The 13,608-nt window shown below is 44.4% G+C and overlaps 2 protein-coding genes across 2 annotated transcripts; one reads left to right on the plus strand and one right to left on the minus strand.

Annotated features, from left to right (window-relative positions):
- The first annotated feature begins 4,869 nt into the window (after positions 1-4,869).
- On the plus strand, positions 4,870-8,603 carry LOC109743466 (dehydrogenase/reductase SDR family member FEY). The gene is made up of 8 exons (XM_020302559.4): positions 4,870-5,316; positions 6,035-6,155; positions 6,496-6,613; positions 6,719-6,855; positions 7,121-7,222; positions 7,329-7,421; positions 7,876-7,948; positions 8,036-8,603. Exons 1-8 carry the CDS (start codon positions 4,997-4,999, stop codon positions 8,299-8,301), a joined length of 1,230 nt encoding a protein of 409 aa, XP_020158148.1. The 5' UTR covers positions 4,870-4,996; the 3' UTR covers positions 8,302-8,603.
- Positions 8,604-8,716: 113 nt separating this feature from the next.
- Positions 8,717-11,616, minus strand: LOC109743467 (transcription factor ILR3). Its single transcript, XM_020302561.4, has 5 exons — positions 11,352-11,616; positions 10,551-10,613; positions 10,028-10,108; positions 9,691-9,895; positions 8,717-9,350 (listed from the first exon to the last, which is right to left on the minus strand). The coding sequence occupies exons 1-5, from the start codon at positions 11,453-11,455 to the stop codon at positions 9,057-9,059; spliced, it is 747 nt and encodes a 248-aa protein (XP_020158150.1). The 5' UTR covers positions 11,456-11,616; the 3' UTR covers positions 8,717-9,056.
- Positions 11,617-13,608: the final 1,992 nt, after the last annotated feature.

The following is a 13,608-nucleotide window of genomic DNA, read 5'->3' on the forward strand; positions in this document are numbered from 1 at the left end:
TCATCCCACACACGTACACTGTTTCCATTCCACAGCTGTAAAAGTTCATCAACTAATGGCCTTATGTACACATCAATGTCGTTGCCGGGGTGCTTAGGGCCTTGGATGAGAACTAGCATCATAATGAACTTCTGCTTCATGCACAGCCAAGGAGGAAGGTTATAGATACATAGAGTCACGGGCCAGGTGTTGTGATTGCTGCTCTGCTCCCCAAAAGGATTAATGTCATCCGCGCTTAAACCAAACCATACGTTCCTTGCATCACTTGCAAACTCCTTCCTGTACTTTCTCTCGATGTTTCTTCACTGCGACCCGTCAGCGGGTGCTCTCAACTTCCCGTCTTTCTTACGGTCCTCTCTGTTCCATCGCATCAACTTGGCATGCTCTTTGTTTCTGAGCAGACGTTTCAACCGTGGTATTATAGGAGCATACCAAATCACCTTGGTAGGAACCCTCTTCCTGGGGCGCTCGCCGTCAACATCACCAGGGTCATCTCGTCTAATCTTATACCGCAATGCACCGCATACCGGGCATGCATTCAAATCCTCGTACGCACCGCGGTAGAGGATGCAGTCATTAGGGCATGCATGTATCTTCTGCACCTCCAATCCTAGAGGGCATACAACCTTCTTTGTTTCGTACGTACTGTCGGGCAATTCGTTATCCTTTGGAAGCTTCTTCTTCAATATTTTCAGTAGCTTCTCAAATCCTTTGTCACTCACACCATTCTCTGCCTTCCACTGCAGCAATTCCAGTACGGTACCGAGCTTTGTGTTGCCATCTTCGCAATTGGGGTACAACCCTTTTTTGTGATCCTCTAACATGCGATCGAACTTCAGCTTCTCCTTTTGACTTCCGCACTGTCTCTTTGCATCAACAATGACCCGGCGAAGATCATCATCGGGCACATCGTCTGGTTCCTCTTGATCTCCAGCTTCCCCCGTTGCAGCATTACCGTATTCAGGGGGCACATAGTTGTCATCATCCTCTTCTTCTTCGTTGTCTTCCATCATAACCCCTCTTTCTCCGTGCTTGGTCCAAACGTTATAGTGTGGCATGAAACCCTTATAAAGTAGCTGGCTGTGAAGGATTTTCCGGTCAGAGTAAGACTTCGTATTCCCACATATAGGGCATGGACAACACATAAAACCATTATGCTTCTTTTCCTCAGTCACTTCGAGAAAATTATGCACACCCTTAATGTACTCGGAGGTGCGTCTGTCACCGTACATCCATTGTCGGTTCATCTGCGAGCATTATATATCATTAAGTGTGTCAAAAATCATTACAGAAAATCATGAATAGATAAGTGACCAAATTAATAGAAGTTCATCATCACATTAAAACCAAAGTACATACATAGTTCTCCAGAGCATGTAATTAAACCATACATTGAAACTATGTAAAACATTTCAATGCAACAATAAATGCGATCATAATCGCAACCAAGGTAACAATTGATCCAATGGCATAATGATACCAAGCCTCGGTATGAATGGCATATTTTCTAATCTTTCTAATCTTTAAGCGCATTGCATCCATCTTGATCTTGTGATCATCGACGACATCCGTAACATGCAACTCCAATATCATCTTCTCCTCCTCAATTTGTTTTAATTGTTCCTTCAAGTAATTGTTTTCTTCTTGAACTAAATTTAACCTCTCGACAATAGGGTCGGTTGGAATTTCCGGTTCACATACCTCCTAGTTAAAAATATCTATGCCACATTGGTCGGCATAATTGTCATAAACAATAAATGAACGAAATAGTTATAAAATATAATATATACCACATCCAAATCATAGACAGGACGAGGGCCGGCGGGGGCGGATACCAAAACCATCGCACTATATAATAACAAACAATAATAAAAGTAAGAAAATTATACAAGTATTTATCTAAATCATACAAGTAAGAATTTTTTTTCTTTTAGAAAGAAGATAAGAACAAGAGGCTCACCACGGTGGTGCCGGCGACGAGATCGGCGCGGGCGATCGACGGTGGTGAAGACAGGGACGGGACGTGACGGACCGCTAAACCTAGACAAATCTTGAGGAAAATGGAGCTTGGAGGTCGAGCTTGGAGAGGAGCAAGCTTAAGTAGTGTGGCTCGAGCATTTCATCGAACACCTCATGTGCATAGGAGGTGAGCTAGAGCACCACAAGCTCTCCCCTCGCCGGCCAAAAAAACAGAGCAGTGGAGTGCTCTGCTCGCGGGCGAGGGGGTATATATAGGCACCTCATCGGACCCGGTTCGTGGCTGGAACCGGGACTAAAAGCCCTCCTTTGGTCCCGGTTCCAGCCACGAACCGGGACCAATGGTTGTGGGCCATTGGTCCCGGTTCGTGTCTGGAACCGGGACCAAAGGGGACAGATGAACCGGGACCAATGCCACACGAGGCCCGGCCGGCCCCCTGGGCTCACGAACCGGGACCTATGCCCCCATGGGTCCCGGTTCATGACTGAACCGGGACTAATGGGCTGACCAGGCCAGGACCAAGGCCCTGTTTTCTACTAGTGTATATATAAAGTATCATATAACAATGTTTCAACTATCATTTGCAGGGGCTACGGTTTTAGCAACTATAGGGTTCAATGGTTATAATTCTTCCCCTTCCTTTGTGAGAGTCGATGGTTATAATTCTAACTGCCATATTTCGAAAATCAATTATTCCATCGGCTATATGAGAGAGCAAAATCCAGCTAATAACTATCTCATTGTGAATCAGAAGGAAGCTCGGTGAAAGATAGACTGGGATTTGACAACAAGAATTATAACCATTGATTGGTGAACTTATTTTCTTTTGCCCCTCACTGGTTATTTTTTAGCAGGTAGTAACACGTACTAGTAGTATTTATATATGATGCTACGTTTTATATGTTGAATCTACATCCTTTATTCTATTTGAGCACCTTCAAACTCTTCTCTCTTGTCAAGTAAAAAAAATATCTTCTCTCTTGCTTTCGCAGTATAGCAACTCCAGCAGCGATACAAATTCATGTATCCACATATCCATATAGAGTATCTAAAAATCTTCTCCATTTCCCACAACTCTACCCACTATATTCTCTCTCATATATTTAAAGTATCATATAACACTGTTTCAACTATCATTTGCAGGGGCTATGATTTTAGCAACTATAGGGTTCAATGGTTATAATTCTTCCCCTTCCTTTGTGAGAGTCGACGGTTATAATTCTAACTGCCAATCAATTATTCCATCGGCTATATGAGAAAGCCAAATTCAGCTAATAGCTATCTCATTGTGAATCAGAAGGAAGCTCAGTGAAAGATAGACTGGGATTTGACAACAAGAAGAAAGACGCATCATGGCCGGTTCCCTCGGGGGTAGAAACTTAGCTTGGAGAAAGATCTCGTTGATCTTCGGGCTGGCCCTTGCCTATTGAAAGATTCTTATTAATTCTCACATATAGTTGTCGAAAAAGCACCTCCCGCCAATCTTTCAACACGAGCGACACAATGGCCCCCGTAAGAGGACACATCCACCAACGAACAGCCCATGGAGGGACATGACATAAGGTTGTAAAAGAAATGTCAGAAAACATACCACCTCCCTTCCACTACGGATAGTCGCCTCTGAGTGCAACACGCGACCTTTGCTACCAACCAACTCAAGCATGTCCATAACCCCCACCCTACCCAAAATGACACCTCAAGGAGGACCATGACACCAGAGTGTCGTTGTTGCCCCGCCAACGCTGCCTACCTTTTCACCAGGAAAAGAGGGGGGAGAGGATCTCAACATACCCAAAGGGAGGAAAAATGACGTAGGAGCATCGTCGTAGTCGAGGTCAATGTGAAGTCGACCAGGGTTTCCCTTGACCCAGGGCTCCCACATCCGCATTGTCGAAGCGTTCCAACTTCCTTGGCTAGAAAAATACTGGATTCAGATCCCATGGGCAACTACGAAGGGGCACCGAAATCCAAATCTAGCGCGACAGTCAGAGCCGCTCATGACACGACTAGCTCGCCTGCACGGCCAGTATGCAAGGCCAATACCTGAAGCTAAGGAGGTCGATGCGTCATTGCACCCAGGGCCACTACCACGGCTTCGATGCTTCGTGCGTTGGAGCAAGACAATGAGGCATTTCCACCCCCTTCGCTAGAAGCCAAGTGATGCACCACTGGCTCTCTCGGGTGGTGGCATGGAGGAAGAGATGTGGAAAGTAGGGGATTGACTGCTAGGGTTTGGGCACCCTGGAGTCAATTGCAAGGGGGGCAAACGAGGGAGACGAAGTGGTTTAGTTCCGAAAATCAAAATAAGGTTTGGTCCATCATCCTTGAGTTTCCTGACATCTCTCGACAAATCCATAAATCATCGACCTCAATCAAACAAAAATTTCTGAGCAGTTTAGCACTGACAGAGTTTATTTATCGTATACCGCTTCTTTTCAAATATAACATTTTTAGGAACCACCTAATCTTTAGTTAATCGGACTTTTTTGGGTTCCGGTCGGTCCCTCTCTTGTAGGGTTCTTCTCCTCCCCCCTAGCCGACCCAGTCCGGCCAAATCGCCAGCCCCGCAACCCGTCGTCACCTCGCCTCACAGCCCCGCTTTGCCCATGAGCCGTTTTCTCCGCCGAGCCCCCTTCCCCCTCTCGCACATTGCGCGTCGCAGATGAACCCCTCCCGCACCCGCATCGTCAACCCTCGAACTCGCTTCCGCTTCCCTATCCCAACCTCCATGTTTTGCTTCCCCTTTTGACTCGACTGAAATCTTAAAAAAATCAGGAAAATGAGGAATAGGAAATGCAAAGTTTTTCTAAACGATTTATAGATACAAAGATTTAAAAGTTAAAACGAAGGAATCTCCGAGAGAGAGAGACAGAGTGCACAGCGACCAGCAGCACGCTTGCAGTTCACTAGAATACAGATTGAGATCTCCATCGCCAGCGCCAGCATCGTCCAGCGGCGGCACAGCTCTCCTCTCCTCTCCTCTCCTCTCCTCCACGAAGGAAGATTCCCTGCTCCAAGATGGCCGGCGACCTGCGCCACCGTCGCGCCGGGGGGGCTGACGCCGGCGAGGAGGAGGGGGACGGAGGAGCGGAGGCGGCGGCCAAGGCCAAGGCGGGCCCGCCGTCCGGCGGCGAGGGGGCGGAGGCAGCGGGGCCGGGGAGGAAGGAGGCGCTGGGGTGGCTGGAGTGGAGCCGCGGGTGGATGGGCGTCGTGGGGGAGTTCTTCTTCCAGCGGATCGCCGCCAGCCACCTCGCCAACCCGCTCGAGCTGCCCCCGCTCGACGGCGTCTCCATAATCGTCACCGGCGCCACCAGCGGCATCGGCCTCGAGATCGCAAGGTGAATTTGGTGTCCAGAGATTGGAATTCTTGGCTTTTCAACTACTCTAGATGGGATCTTTTTCAACTGTAAATCCTACTCAGGAGACTTGGTTTTGGGTCGTCTAGTTTTCTGAACTCCCGAGTGATATATATACTGTACGTATTACTCCTTGGAGTTCAGCATCCAGATAATTGGTGCTATGTTGACTTGAGTGGGACTTGGTGTTTGCTTGGCTAAGGCTGGCAGTTTTTATTATAAAAATCGTAGGCCAATTCTGAAGAAATGAGTGGACTTGGTGAATGCACTAATTGTTTGGCCATGTGGAAGATAATTGAACAAGCATGGCTTGATTTGATGAACATCATCAATATTTAGCTAAATCAAATCATGTACTCCCTCTGTAAACTAATATAAGATCTTTTAGATCACTACTTAAGTGATCTAAAAGATCTTATATTAGTAGTGATCTAAAAGATCTTATATTAGTTTACAGAGGGAGTATCGACCTAAGATTAATGGAAGCCTGCTAGTATAGTATGGCACGGTTCTTCTCTTTATGCACATGGTAGTGAATAAAGTGGTTGACTCATAGTTCATCTTGTACATGACATGAGATTAGAGCAAATACTTCACAAGCTGGCTCTACTGGACCTATCAAATAATTATCTGGATCCAAATAAGAGGCCTTCTTCTGAAACTAATATTGAGCATACATCTGGCTTCATCATCAAACCAGGCAACTCGCACAAGCAGGGGCCCATCTTGTGATGGCAGTTAGGAGACCCAAGGTGGCGCGTGAGCTGATACAAAAATGGCAGAATGAACAAACAGAAGTTTCCATGCCACTTAACATTGAGGTAATTATGAAGACTATACACTGCAGATTACTGGTTGGTGAATTGATGGTTCTGAATGTGTTGAGTTTATTATACTGTATGACCTGATTATGTTTCATAACATTTTGTTATTCCTCATTTGACACATGGACATAAATTTAGAGTTTTTGATTTCTGTTGGCTCTAGTTGAGTTCCATGTGAATTTTTAAGCACTACATACCTATGTATATTTTCGCATTTTGCATCCTTAATCAGTTGGAAAGGAAATAGACTATGTTGCAAGTGCATATCTTAATTATTAAGGACATTCCATGATTTTACTGCAGACTATTTGACACTGTTTTGAATATTACTCTGAAGGTAATGGAGCTTGACCTTATCTCCCTTGACTCGGTTGCAAGATTTGCTGATACTTGGAATGCTCGTATGGCACCCCTGCACGTATTGATCAACAATGCTGGCATTTTCACCATAGGAGGTGTGTATGTAACCTGATTCTTTTGATTTTAGCCTTTTAAAATGATCCGACCCATGTGCTGCACAGTGAAGTATTTAAACTGCATCACCTTTCCCTTCCCTGTAGAGCCTCAGCGTTTTACGAAGGATGGATATGAAGAACACATGCAAGTGAACCATCTTGCGCCAGCTTTACTGGCAATGTTGCTTCTACCTTCCCTTATTAGAGGCTCTCCAAGCAGAATTATAAACGTCAATTCAGTTGTGAGTTTTTAATAATTACCAGTCCCTTCTACTAGTAGGTGTATTGTTAAGAACTAATGGCGGATTGTCACCAGGTGCAGTTTTCTATTATTAGGACCACCTTCTACAATGTAGATAATCTGATATTTACGCTAATATAAACATTAAGGAAAAAGTCTACTTATTTTAATTTTTGAGTCACTGTCCTAATGTCAATTGGGAGTAAGCTATGTTGCAACATTGTGTGTACACTTCCAGCATCTAACAGGCTTGTGTTCGATTTCAGATGCACACAATAGGTTTCGTCGATGCTGAGGATATGAACCTTACATCTGGAAAGCACAAGTACAGAAGTTGGTTGGGATACTCAAATAGCAAGTTAGCACAGGTATGCTAGTCCTGCTTCATTGCAAGTGGAACATCACTGTTTAAGCCTTTTATATGCATGTTGTTTCATGTTACTTTGGTCTGAGTTGTTCTCATTTCACACTCAGGTAAAATTTAGCAGCATATTTCATAAGAGAATTCCTGCAGAGGCTGGTGTCCATACTGTCTGTGCCTCTCCTGGGATTGTCCACACAAATGTTGTGAGTGCCAACCCCCACCCCCGTGTCCAATTTCACTCATATCAGCTTGTCATGTGATCTTATTTTGTTTCAGAAGGTGAAACTGAGAAGTGTGTTTACCTATTTAATGTTGTGTATATTACTCTGCATATGAAGAAGATGAAAACGACAAACATGTCATAAGATGTTTACCGACATGGGAAAACATCTGCATTGTAGAAACATAGAAATGATTAGATAATATTCTCAGCTTAGCAATTGCATACAATGACCGATTAAAAGAAACACACCGACGGTGCATCACAGAATGTATGTCGTGAGAAGATTGGTTCACATCTATTCCGAGTATCATGTCCCCTGCCGTAACGGACAGTTCCTATTGCTAATTCTTATCAATCACGATACAGTTATTGATCATTCTCGTTATGTCTCTTTATCCGTGGATATTGACTTAATCGCCCATGGCATGACACAGGCACGGGACCTCCCTAAGATTCTTGTAGCTGGGTATCGTCTCATTCCATACTTCATATTTGATCCTCAAGAAGGCAGGTTCCTCAATCTTTGCTCATCGCCTGCTCGCAGCTAAACAATCTCCACATCTTCTGACATACTTCATTTCCAATCCAATGCAGGTTCAAGAAGTACATTGTTTGCAGCATCTGACCCCCAAGTTCCAGAATACTGCGAGACGTTGAAGTCTGAAGACTGGCCTGTTTGTGCTTGCATCAACTACGACTGTAATCCGATGAATGCCTCTGAAGAAGCACACAACCTCGAAACATCGCAGCTTGTTTGGGAGAAGACCCTCGAGATGATCGGCCTCCCATCAGATGCCCTGGAGAAGCTCATCGAAGGGGAACCAGTTCAGTGCCGGTATGGTCAACAGAAGGCTGAATAGGAAGGAGAATAGGCAGGCTATCTCAAAACACATGATCAGCCATTCAGGCTTATCCAATTTGCTGTTAATTTGCTAGTTTGGAGGTGGTACCTACATAGTCGGGGTTCCTTTGTTACACCCTATTGTACCACATTTGGTCAAGTTCTTACCAAAAAAGTGGAGGGCAACAAACTTGGAAGTGTGCTTGTTCGAAGTAATAGAAGTACCTTTTTGTGGCAAAAGAACTGTAGAGTTTTGAGTTAAAAAAATAATTTTCTTGTCATTGTTGTACTGCTTGGGCATTAAGGAACCTTTTCAACTTATTATATCAGTAACTTATTTATCTTCTTGAAATGATGTAACAAGATAAACACAAATCTTGTCAATGAAAGAACACAGGTTCTACATGTAATTCTATTTTTTTTCAAAGATCAGCTCAAGTGCTCACATGTTCAACTTTATATAAACAAAACAGGTACTTCCAAATGCATCACACAGGTACTTGTAGGTACAAACTCAAGAAACAAACCAGTGCAATTCCATACATAACACTCATACAAGAGGTATGGTAGCACTGAATATATTTTCCAAGCAAGAGGGTTAAGATCCAGATTAATTACAGGTATCACCTCTCTATGGGACAAGTGACCCCAAAACAACAGGCTAAACACAATAACTGCAATCGCGAGCTTCCTTTCATCTCAGGGACCTGACAAACGTTCTGACTTGCCAATGGGCGAATGGCAGCGCAAGTCAGCATCCCGGGGTCGGCACGCCTAAGCATTCGGCGGCCAAAGCTTTGGGTCTTGAGTTGTGTCCATGGCGGTTGGGGGCAACCAGTGCCACATCGCCATTCCAGGGAATGCAGCGGGGACCGGAGCGCCTTTGTTGGCTGGGACTTGATAAGGTGGTGCAAATGGAGGGAATACTGCGGGGTGGAACGCAGCTGGATAAGGCATATGAGGAGCAAATCCTGTAGGAGCAGCACTTGCTGCTTTGAGTTGTTGTTCCAGCCTTTCCTTTTCTGCCTTCAGGCTCAACTTCTCATCTCGGAGCTCATTCTTCTCGACCTGGAAAATAATAGTCACTTGTAAACAAAACCCACAAATTTTATCTGATCTAACATTCTCAGATGGCAGGAGGCAATGTCAGTGAATTGGTGAAAGATGTCGCATCTAGTAACTTAATTGGTGGTCAGCCAATTTTTGCACATAAGTCAAACTGGGCACCGCGAAGAATGCGTGAGAACAAGTTTGCCATTTTAATTCCGGTACTGAGAACTGAGGGGAGAAAAGACTCATGGATTTCCATGGCAGAGCAAAACATTAACAGCCACAAACAAGTGTGTGGATGGCGTCAAGCATTTCGAAGTCCAACAAAAGATGCAAAGTGATGAGTGAACAAAGGTACCTTAAGGTCCTTGATTGTCTCTCGAAGATTCACATTTGATTCCTTCAGCTTTTCGGTCTCGCCTCTGAGTTGTGTCAACATACGAGTTGCATCGCTCAAGATACTTGCTTTATCCAACTTAGCATTCTTCCCAGGATTGCTAGCCGAACATTCTTCAACACCAGTGTGCTTGCCAGAATTCATAACCGAGCATAATTCAAGAAACCTGCAATTGGATAAAAAATCACAGTTTATACAGGCATGGAATGAAAGAATATATGTTTGCACGTATATGCATCTTTTCCTTTTCCTACATGGAAGAGGTGCTTTAGGAGTACCTACTGCCAGATGCCCATACCTGTCATTCAGTTTATCCCTCCGCATTTTCTCGCGGCAAGCCTTTGACTTTGGACCAGATGGAGATGGTTCATCTCTGCCCCTGCACGAAATCAAATTATTATTATGTTAGTATCGCAAGATCCAATATGGTGTTAACTAAGGAAATAAATCAGCAAAGAAAATGCACAGCGTGTTACAAAATATTTCATTAGTGTTAATGGCACCCAGTGGCATGCATAACAGACAAGCATAATGTGTCACACCATGCTTAGAATACAATAGAAGAAAAAAAGGATTATGCAATCAGGTACTGCTCAGAATGATCAGTAATGATTAACAATTCACATGCTCTTAAGTCCACTATATCCTCTGTTATGCCGGTAAAGACTGAACATGGAAAGCACTATCGTCTATCGGTACTGAGTAAACAGCAAGGAAATGGAATACTACCAAGAAACCAAATGCAGAGGAATCTTTCCATGGTTAAGCAATAAAGATACTCCACTTTTTGGAAGGAAATATCAGAAGTGTAAGACTGGCACCTTTTCCCGAAATTAGAGTGCCCGAGACCAGAGTCACCTCCGCTCACATCCTCAATCCCAAGTCTGTCAAATAAACAGCAGTCATGTACAATCAGAAAAAAATAATCAAATGACTCAAGTATGCACCAAAAGACTATGTCACTCATATATTAAATGATGTGTCCTTCAAAACAGGAATCATATGTATGCACATCACTCCCATCTATGCTGGGCAAGGAGTCCAGGAAGGTCACATCACTCTAAATCTACATAGTGCATACTGGGCAAGAAGAGCCCTAGAAGGCTGCATAGCATTCAGTGCACAATTGCCCATTGCTAAAAGAAGAAGGGCACTGCAAAATCACCAACCACTAAGTGAAACCTGCTCTCATATGCTATGAGATCTGCAGACTCGTGTCACGAGTTAACCAGTTTCTCACGGGTATTATCACCAAATCACCTATGACCAGAATTGCATAGCAGCAGTTCTTAAAGCCTTAGAGCCACATATTTCGCGCAGAGAATAACAGAGGAAAGCAAATTCCGCCAAGCTCGCATCAATCAGGGTTGCAGGCTATATATGAGATCGCGGAGACCAGCATGAGCGCCCGCTTTCTCTGCCGCAGGCCGTGTGGCCGCGCAGATGAGATGCGGCAAGAACCGCGCCGCCCGCGGCCAATAAAGAAACCCACGGCGACAGCGACCTCGAGGGTACAAAATCCCGCGCGCGCAATCGCAAAAGCCAGCGGAATCCATCCGCTCTAACAAGCAGCAGCGGAATAAGAAGGAGAAAAAGGGGGTCTCTTGCCGCCGCGTCCGTACCCTCCGTCGCAGAAGGCGGCGAGGGAGTCCTCCCCGCCGTCGCCGGCGCCCCCGATGAGGAACTCCTCGACCGGGTCTCCGACGCCGCCGCCGCCGTCCATCATCGCGGCGGCCTGTGGCTCCGGGCCGCCCGAGGGATCCGCCGCCGTGCCTGGCTAGGGTTCGTTCGCGGGGGAGGCTGGCTGCTGGGGAGGGGAGGGGGGAGGGGGATGGTGAGGTCTGCGGTTTCTTGCAGATCGAACCCTGGACGCGCTCTTGTTGCCGCAGAGAGGGGCGTGTTCGGGATTTTGGATTTCTCGGGGGTCCTATCTGAGTAGCGAGTGAGGAAGGAGAACTGGTGGCGTGCGATGGCTCGTGCCGTTGGGCTGCGTGCCGTGTGGGTCCCGATCGTTATCGCCTTGTCTGTTCCACGTGCCCCATGTGGTCGATTTGCGTCGATGATTTCAGGCAATTTTTGGTATGTTGCACCTCTTAGCTTTAAATGGTCACTGCTTTTGCCTTGTTTTCAGGCAATTTTGGTGTGTCATCTATACCACCCTATATATACTGATATGAAAAAGAATTCAAAGTGGCATATTCAACTAATCTTGACTATTAAACTAGTCAATCCAATGGCCTTAGGCTACTTTCAATGCATTGGTGCTTATATGAGGTGCTGAGCACGTTAAAAACTTTAGCAACTTAGGCCCCCAATGTTGGTGCTAAGCATCCTCCATTTAACGATTTTGCAACTAAAATTCCTCATGCATTGATGGGTTAAGTGTTTCGCATAGGTTCTCACGCTTGGCATTGTTTCTTTCTAGGGTCATCATACTCACCTCTCTCCTCTATCTCGGCATTATCAGATTTTTTTGGCTACCTGGCAGGCTTAGCATCTGTACAAGGTGGAGCATTGGGAGGGGTCTTATGTTACTTCAGTGACGATTACTCAACATGTTTAGCATACAATTCATATCATTATCAGTCAGTGATAATCACGTAATTAACATCAAAATAATATCCTACCAAATGTATTTACTAGTCGTTTTAAGTATTCACTTAAATTTTCAATATCCATATATCCAATAATAAAGTCATTAGTGCTTCTGGCCGTCCGTTTATAAATCCCCCCCCCCCCCCCCCCAAGTTGCCATAAATTACCCACTATGTCACCCGTAAATGAAGAAAACGATTCATTTTTTCAAGTCGCCGTGGAGTTCGGTTTTTATATAGTGATGTCCTCTTATTTACCACAATGATTAAGGACTCAACCTTCCACCCACGAGACCCAGGTTCGATCCCAGGGGTCTACTCCTTTTTCTCTCTTAGTAGCAAGCACTACTCCTCACCGCCCGCGTTCATGGCCGGCCCATGTGCGCGGGTGACACCCTGTTTTTCATTTTGTTTTCTTCTTTTTCATTTCTCTTTCTGTTTTTATTTTTCTTCTTTAAATTTTCAGGATTTCCAAAAATTCCAAAAATTAAAAATTTGTGAGTTTTGAAATAAAATCGACAAATCATAAAACGTTTGTCAATTCAAGAAATGACATCAATTCAAGTGCGGTGGTGCATTCCTTGGTAGTCCTTAGTCTGTTCTGCTGGTGTAGGTTGAACCATAGGGCGATGGCCATGGCGTAACGATGTTTCTGATCGCTTATCCCGAGGCCTTTGAGCTGTTTCATTTGTGCACCTTGTATCGGCCGTGTGGTTTTTCCTTTTTTTTTTCTGTTTCGTGCTTGTAATCCTGGCCGGTTAATGGCTTTCTTAATTCAAAGCTGGGCACAACTTGAGCCTCCGTTCTAAAAAAATCAAGAAATGATCGGGGAACCATAAAATTTTCGTGATTTTAGAAAACTGTTTGCATATTATTTAAAAAAATCATGATTTCGAAAACAATGCTCGCGTAAATAGAAATGTTCGTGATTTTTAAAAAATGATCATGTATTCAAATCATATTATCGAATTTGAAAAAGATGCCCATGAAATTTTAGAAAATGTTCACAAAATTCAAACAGATCCATTGAAACATATCCATAAATTACGAACAAAACGAACATTCGCTTACATAGAGGTTTCATTAGGAGATCTATAGAGGTCATTTTACGATTTTATTTAGTCCATCACGCGTTGGGTAAAAAAATATTCCCGTGCTCCATACAACGCCAAGCCCCAAAAAAATTGACACAATTTCCTATGGGTTAGTTTTTGTAAGCTATATGGAAATGACTAAATGTCTAATTTGCCTTCATACATAGCTATGTTTATTCTGATATGAAATA

This window comes from Aegilops tauschii, chromosome 6 (genome assembly GCF_002575655.3).
Source record: "Aegilops tauschii subsp. strangulata cultivar AL8/78 chromosome 6, Aet v6.0, whole genome shotgun sequence".
Lineage (NCBI taxonomy): Eukaryota > Viridiplantae > Streptophyta > Magnoliopsida > Poales > Poaceae > Aegilops > Aegilops tauschii.

What these genes read in the sequence shown, in the direction of transcription:
- LOC109743466 (XM_020302559.4), top strand. Translation starts at nt 4,997, where the DNA reads ATGGCCGGCGACCTGCGCCACCGTCGCGCCGGGGGGGCTGACGCCGGC. An exon ending in CAAATAGCAAGTTAGCACAG is followed by an intron (nt 7,223 to 7,328) that starts GTATGCTAGTCC and finishes TTTCACACTCAG; the next exon opens with GTAAAATTTAGCAGCATATT. An exon ending in CATATTTGATCCTCAAGAAG is followed by an intron (nt 7,949 to 8,035) that starts GCAGGTTCCTCA and finishes AATCCAATGCAG; the next exon opens with GTTCAAGAAGTACATTGTTT.
- LOC109743467 (XM_020302561.4), bottom strand. Translation starts at nt 11,455, where the DNA reads ATGATGGACGGCGGCGGCGGCGTCGGAGACCCGGTCGAGGAGTTCCTC. An exon ending in CACTCTAATTTCGGGAAAAG is followed by an intron (nt 10,109 to 10,550) that starts GTGCCAGTCTTA and finishes GATTTCGTGCAG; the next exon opens with GGGCAGAGATGAACCATCTC. An exon ending in AGGGATAAACTGAATGACAG is followed by an intron (nt 9,896 to 10,027) that starts GTATGGGCATCT and finishes ATCCAATTGCAG; the next exon opens with GTTTCTTGAATTATGCTCGG.